The following is a 7,078-nucleotide window of genomic DNA, read 5'->3' on the forward strand; positions in this document are numbered from 1 at the left end:
TTGTTAGTTTGAACCTGGAACGTACACCGTGGTACAGCTAAGCCCCCTCCAACCAAAGCCAGGCCATAAGACATACAGGTTTCAACCCTATCACATTTGTGTTGAACCATAACTTTATAACATGATGTAGAAATTCCTTTTTTATGGTCCTTTAAATTGGGGAACTGTGAATTTATGATGAACCTGGTGAAGTTGGGCAGAGACCACCATTTTGTAACTTCACTTACATCTTTGTGCATTAACATGTTACCACTCAGTTATAAGAAATAACGGTAGCTTTCGAAATGACACTGCATAGTTTGTGCTGTAGTACAGAACAATATGGTAACAGGGACCCCCTTTTCCAACCCTCATCGACAAACCCTCACTTTCAGACAGTGACCATATTTGTATTGTTAACATTTCCATACTATAACTATGATATTAGCACATCCTGAGGCGTAATGTCGTGGTAACGAAATCCCTTTTCAATTCAAAAGACAAACTAAATAGACAAGATCAAGAAAATAATCCTGCTAGTCAAGACAACACAGGACACACACACACACAGCAATACCAAAAAAAAATCAAATCATGTGTCTTTTATTTTGTCATCACCTTCCCATCCCCTTCCCTCCCAGCAATTCATGTGAGATACATTTGTGGTTGACAGATTCACACCACTTTTCACGTCACAACATTAAAATACCACATTCTTCTTTGATTCTGTTTTGTCAAAATACTTTTTTGTTTTCCTAGATAATTATTTGAAAAGTTTGAGCAACACAGTCTCCAGAAGTGGATCTTTTTGGTGGGACTTTTTGGTAATGGAGTATAGTACTGACAATTAGGGCTAGCTTTCCCCCCCCCCTGGAGACATGACCAGTGTCCTTGCAGCCTTGTCTTCACCCCTACCACCCAGCTTCTCTTGCTGCTCAGCTCAGCTCCAAGGGATTTAATTGGCGGGGGGAGACGAGAGGAAGGAGAAGGGCTAAGCTAGGGAAAATGTGCACAGCCAAAGACTGCCTTTACTACAACCCAGCTTCCCTGATCTGATAGATCAGAAGGAAAATGATTACAGATCTGGGTTTGACAGGAGAAACTTCAAATGTGTATGTGTCATACTGCCAGTGAAAACAGCACTAAGAGACAGTGTGTCTATGGCTCCTTTTAGAAGGGGTGCTAGAGTTAACCAGGCACTACGGCTGTCGGAAGACAAAACAAAACACGTCCTTTCTTTAAATACAAATATATCATTTTATATTTTACAATTCCTATTTACAGTTGCATTTAATTACATCTCACACGTTCTTAAAATGGCCGCCTGTCCTTTCAGGCCTCCTTCCTTCCCCCGCTCACTGTATTCCCAGCTGGATTCTCACTCACACTGGAGAGTTTTTATGGCTGGTAACTTTTTAAAAAAGGAGTAGGAACAGAGTGGGGGAGGAGAGAGAGCACTTCAGCACATGGCATCCACTGAACACCTTTGTTGTTTGTTCATTCTGAGGTTTTGGCCATTCTTCAGGTGAGCAACAGTTTGTTCTTTGGTCAAGACACCCCCCCCTTAAAGCTTGATTTTGTCATGCAATATTTGACTTCTTACAAATTGTGTCAACGTTCCATAAAAATACTGACAGTATCTGATGATCGATGTATAAAAGTACCACTGAGTCTCTGACAGTGAGTAAACAAATAGGAGGGAGAAAAACACACTATAAAACATCCAAATGAATGTCCAAAAACAAGTCCCATGTTTTGGCCTCCCTCCCTAGACAGTGGTCTCTCCATGCCTACCATTTGAAAGTCTGGTATAGAACTTGCGCCAGGAGTGGAGTGTCTTGCCAGACCAGATCCAGAACCCGGAGGTGATGCCCACTATGAGCGTCATCAGGTACTTGATCATGTAGACGGTGAAGTCAGGGGTCATGCGGGGGGTGTACTGCATGGGGCAGGGGATGGCTAAGCCTTTACAGTTACGGCTGACCCAGCTTCTCTCCCAGTGGTGGCGGAAGGCCTGCTCGTAGAAGAAGCAGGCGATGACGATGGTGGCGGGGACGGTGTAGAGCACGCTGAACACCCCGATGCGCACCATCAGGCGCTCCAGCTTCTCCGTCTTGGTGCCGTCGTGCTTCATGATGGTGCGGATGCGGAACAGGGACACGAAGCCGGCCAGGAGGAAGGAGGTACCGATGAAGAGGTAGATGAAGAGGGGGGCCAGGACAAAGCCCCGTATGGGGTTCAGGCTGTTGAGGCCCACAAAGCACACCCCACTGAGCACGTCCCCCTCGATCTGCCCCATGGCCAGGATGCTGATGGTCTTCACGGCGGGCACAGCCCAGGCTGCCAGGTGGAAGTACTGGGAGTTGGCCTCAATAGCCTCGTGCCCCCACTTCATCCCAGCTGCCAGGAACCAGGTGAGGGACAGGATGACCCACCAGATGGAGCTGGCCATGCTGAAGAAATACAGCATCATGAAGAGGATGGTGCAGCCCTCCTTCTTGGTCCCCTGGACTATGGTCTTATATCCGTCTGGGGTGAAGCTGTCATTGCACACCACCTTGTCCCCCAGGAAGTAGCCAGCGATATAGGCTATGGAGACCATGGTGTAGCACCCAGAGAGGAAGATGATGGGCCTCTCCGGGTACTTGAAGCGCTGCATGTCCACTAGGTAGGTGGTGACGGTGAATAGGGTGGAGGCACAGCACAGAGACGACCAGATGAGGATCCATATGCGTGCAAAATAAATCTCTTTGTCATTGAAGAACATGTAGCCTCCACTGCTCCTGGAGTGTTCACATGGTGCTCCACAATCCAGCTCCCCCAGAAACGAATAATTCAGGTAAGTGGGGACTTTGAGTACAGATGGACAGCGGAAAGGCCTGTCTGATGTGGAGTAGACATGGACGCCAGGGGTTCCAGGGACTGGCATGTGTACGGGCGGGGCAGTGGCAGTAGATTCATTCTGACCCACGCAAATGTGCCCGTCTCCAAGCACGGGGAAATTCTCGCACCGGAGGCGTTCTGGCCACTGGAACCCGAATTTATTCATTAGCGCCTCGCAGCCGTGCTTTGCCCTCTCGCAAATTGAGCGACAGGGTGGAATGGCCTTTTCCAAAACTGTACAAACAGGCGCATACATTGAACATAGGAAGAATTTAAGTTCCGGCGAGCACTGTACCTTTACCAAGGGGTAAAACTGGTGCACCTCCAGTCCTGCGTCCTCTTGATTGTAATGTCCCACCAGATTGGGCATGATAGTTTGATTGTAGGCGATGTCCGTGCATAGTGGGATTGAAATAGGCTGGCAAAATCCGTGGTCCGGGAAAGCAATGCCATTATCCCCTTGCGCTGATACCATCATTGACGGCATGATCAGTGTGAAAAAAGTCACACAACTCGTTTGAAAATCCATTTTCATTGTGAGCTGATCAATAAAGAAATCTCCTCAATTTAACCTGATAAAGTCATGCCATTTACAGATACTTTTTATATTCTGTAAGCATCGGAATTTTGGTTATAAATAACGGAATAATTGATACAACTTCTGCAGTAGTCCCGGTGAGCGAATAACTGTTGCTGTTTGTTCGCCTACAAGAGGCTGCTTGACTTTTCCTTTGTGCAACTTGCATGGCCCAATCAGACAGTTTCAAGTCCCCCACTGCAACTTTCTGTGGTTGGTTTGAAAGTAAAGTCGGGAGGAGGAGGGATGGGGATAAGGGGGCTCTAGAAACAGATTCCCACCCCTTCCCAGTGTTTTGCTAGCCAATGGAATTGCAGAGCAGTATCAACTTGGGAGAGTCTGAGTAACTTCAGTACAGTATGCATCCCCTGAATGAACCATACTGTAGTGTAGCCTCGCTCACAACGCCAAGATGTGCAAATATCTATGTATGTATCTATCTATATATGAATTAGGTTTCAAATGTTATTTGTCACGAAAAATAAGAGATAAGAAAGGAAGAAAAAGGGAAACAGTGTCAGTACCAAATTTACAGTGAGCAGGGATACTCGAGGAGCTGAGGTAGTAGATACGTACACGTAGGCAGGCATAGATGAGGCAAAAGTGATTGGTAGCTGGATAAATAGTAATAATGTTAATAACAATAAACAATATAGCAGTGTAAACTGGGCTGAAAAGTGACTGGTAGCAGGAATATTTAAATACTATGGTAATATACGAATGGTAATATCAACGCGTAATCAGGATTAATAGTGACCAGTAGCAGGATCAATTGGATGATATTAATGGGGATGCAATCAATGAACAATGAACTGCAGCATAATGGTAGTAATACATCGAATTAGTAATAATTTAGCAGCAGTGCGGCTGTGAGGGTGTGTGTGTGTGTGTGTGTGTGTGTGTGTGTGTGTGTGTGTGTGTGAGAGTAAAAGTGACAGTGAAGGTGTGTGTGTCAGAGTGGGTAGAGACCTGTGGATGGGCTTAGAGTCAGTGTGGATAGTCTGTGGGAGAGGGAGAGAAGTAATAGTTAGCCATGTATGGCCAGGGGATAGAAGCTGCTTAGGCCCTTACCAAAAAAAGAGAGTGGTTTTGAAATTGCAGTAAAAGTGCAGTAACTGCAGTCGACTGTGGTATTCTGGACGCAGTGATTGCACTGTAACTGCAGTTACACTGCAAAATGCCTGCTGTAAAAACAATTGCGTTATATTGGACGCAGTATTTGCAGCATCCTGCAGTTATTCTGCATTCTAACTACAGTTATACAACCGTGTATAACTGCAATCTTTTTTCGTAAGGGGGAGTCCATGTCTCGGTTGGCTGGGTCTTTCTCAGACACGCCCTGGCATGTATGTCCTGGATGGCTGGGAGCTCACCCCCAGTGATGTGCTGGGCCATCCTCACCATTCTATGAAGGGCAGTGGCGGTTGGTGACGTTTAAGAGGAGGGAGGGCGTTTTTTTTAATGGACATGGCCTTATTTCTATTACAGCATATTGGATAACTGCCATTCATATTCCATTCACCCTGTTCAATGTAACATCGATAGATTTAGGTTGCTACATGATACTCTAATTTCCCTGTACCCATCATGAGGTTGCTACAACCTGTGTTCTCTGGAGTGATGAAGCACGGTTAACCATCTGGCAGTTCGACGGATGAATCTGGATTTGGCAGATGCCAGGAGAACACTACCTTCCACAATGCACAGTGTCAACAGTAAAGTTTGGTGGAGGAGGAATAATGGTCTGGGGTTGTTTTTCATGGTTCGGGCAGGGGAATCTTAACGCTACAGCATACATTGTCATTCTCAAGATTCTGTGCTTCCAACTTTGAGGCAACAGTTTGGGGAAGGCCCTTTCCTGTTTCAGCATGACAATGCCCCTGTGCACAAAGCGAGGTCCACACAGAAATTGTTCGTCAAGATCAGTGTGGAAGAACTTGACTGGCCTGCACAAATCCCTGACCTCAACCGCATCGAACAATTGGAATTGGAATGCCGATAGCGAGCCAGGCCTAATCGCCCAACATCAGTGCCTGACCTCACTAATGCTCTTGTGGCTGAATTGAAGCAATGTCTGTCTGTCTGTCTGTCTGTCTGTCTGTCGGTCGGTCGGTCTGTCGGTCTATCTCTCTCTCTCTCTCTCTCTCTCTCTCTCTCTCTCTCTCTCTCTCTCTCTCTCTCTCTCTCTATCTATCTACCTATCTATCTATCTACTCAATTCAAGGGGCTTTATTGGCATGGGAAACATGGGTTAACATTGCCAAAGCAAGTGAGGTAGATAATGTACAAAAGTGAAATAAACAATCAAAATTAACAGTAAACATTACACATACAGAAATTTCAAAACAATAAAGACATTACAAATGTCATATTATACAATATACATATATATACATATATGTAACAATGTACAAATGGTTAAAGAACACAAGGGAAAATAAATAAGCATAAATATGGGTTGTATTTACAATGGTGTTTGTTCTTCACTGGTTGCCCTTTTCTTGTGGCATATCTATCTATCTATCTATCTATCTATCTATCTATCTATCTATCTATCTATCTATCTATCTATCTATCTATCTATCTATCTATCTATCTATCTATCTATCTATCTATCTATCTATCTATCTATCTATCTATCTATCTATCTATCTATCTATCTATCTATCTATCTATCTATCTATCTATCTATCTATCTATCTATCTATCCTATCTATCTATCTATCTATCTATCTATCTATCTATCTATCTATCTATCTATCTATCTATCTATCTATCTATCTATCTATCTATCTATCTATCTATCTATCTATCTATCTATCTATCTATCTATCTATCTATCTATCTATCTATCTATCTATCTATCTATCTATCTATCTATCTATCTATCTATCTATCTATCTATCTATCTATCTATCTATCTATCTATCTATCTATCTATCTATCTATCTATCTATCTATCTATCTATCTGGCCAACGCAAAAAAAACTATAGACATAGCGACATCTTGTGGGTATTGTAGGACAATGCATTTGCAACACTTGTAACCAAAGATGTCCAGTCAATTCAATTCAAGAGGCTTTATTGGCATGGGAAACATATGTTAACATTGCCAAAGCAAGTGAGCTAGATAATATACAAAAGTGAAATAAACAATAAATATGAACAGTAAACATTCCACTCACAGAAGTTCCAAAAGAATAAAGACATTACAAATGTCATATTATTTTGTAACGATGTAGAAATTGTTAAAGTACAAAAGAGAACATAAATAAGCATAAATATGGGTTGTATTGACAATGGTGTTTGTTCCTGGCAACAGGTCACAAATCTTGCTGCTGTGATGGGACTCTGTGGTATTTCATCCAGTCTCCAACGACTTGTACAAGGGAAATTTATTCATATTTGGTTGAATAAATTGAGGCGCTGGACATGACTAAGCACTATTTTTGCTATGACTTAGTTATTAGTATTTAATGTAACACAGGATTGTATGCTTTACTATGATGTAGCCGACCACACGTTTACTTATTTAAAAAAAAGTTCCACGAAAATGATTCAAGAAGAGCAATACATGTTTAACAAAAATCCTTCAATATGCATGAAAAAGCCTCACGATATAGTCCCTCATTGATAGTC

At 43.0% G+C, this 7,078-nt stretch overlaps 1 protein-coding gene across 1 annotated transcript; it reads right to left on the bottom strand.

Annotated features, from left to right (window-relative positions):
• Positions 1–566: 566 nt before the first annotated feature.
• LOC112225998 (frizzled-2-like) lies at positions 567–3,646 on the bottom strand. Its single transcript, XM_042307339.1, has one exon. It carries the CDS (start codon positions 3,395–3,397, stop codon positions 1,748–1,750), a length of 1,650 nt encoding a protein of 549 aa, XP_042163273.1. The 5' UTR covers positions 3,398–3,646; the 3' UTR covers positions 567–1,747.
• Between the last annotated feature and the right edge of the window lie 3,432 nt (positions 3,647–7,078).

Source organism: Oncorhynchus tshawytscha, linkage group LG27 (assembly GCF_018296145.1).
Source record: "Oncorhynchus tshawytscha isolate Ot180627B linkage group LG27, Otsh_v2.0, whole genome shotgun sequence".
In the NCBI taxonomy this organism is placed as follows: Eukaryota; Metazoa; Chordata; class Actinopteri; order Salmoniformes; family Salmonidae; genus Oncorhynchus; species Oncorhynchus tshawytscha.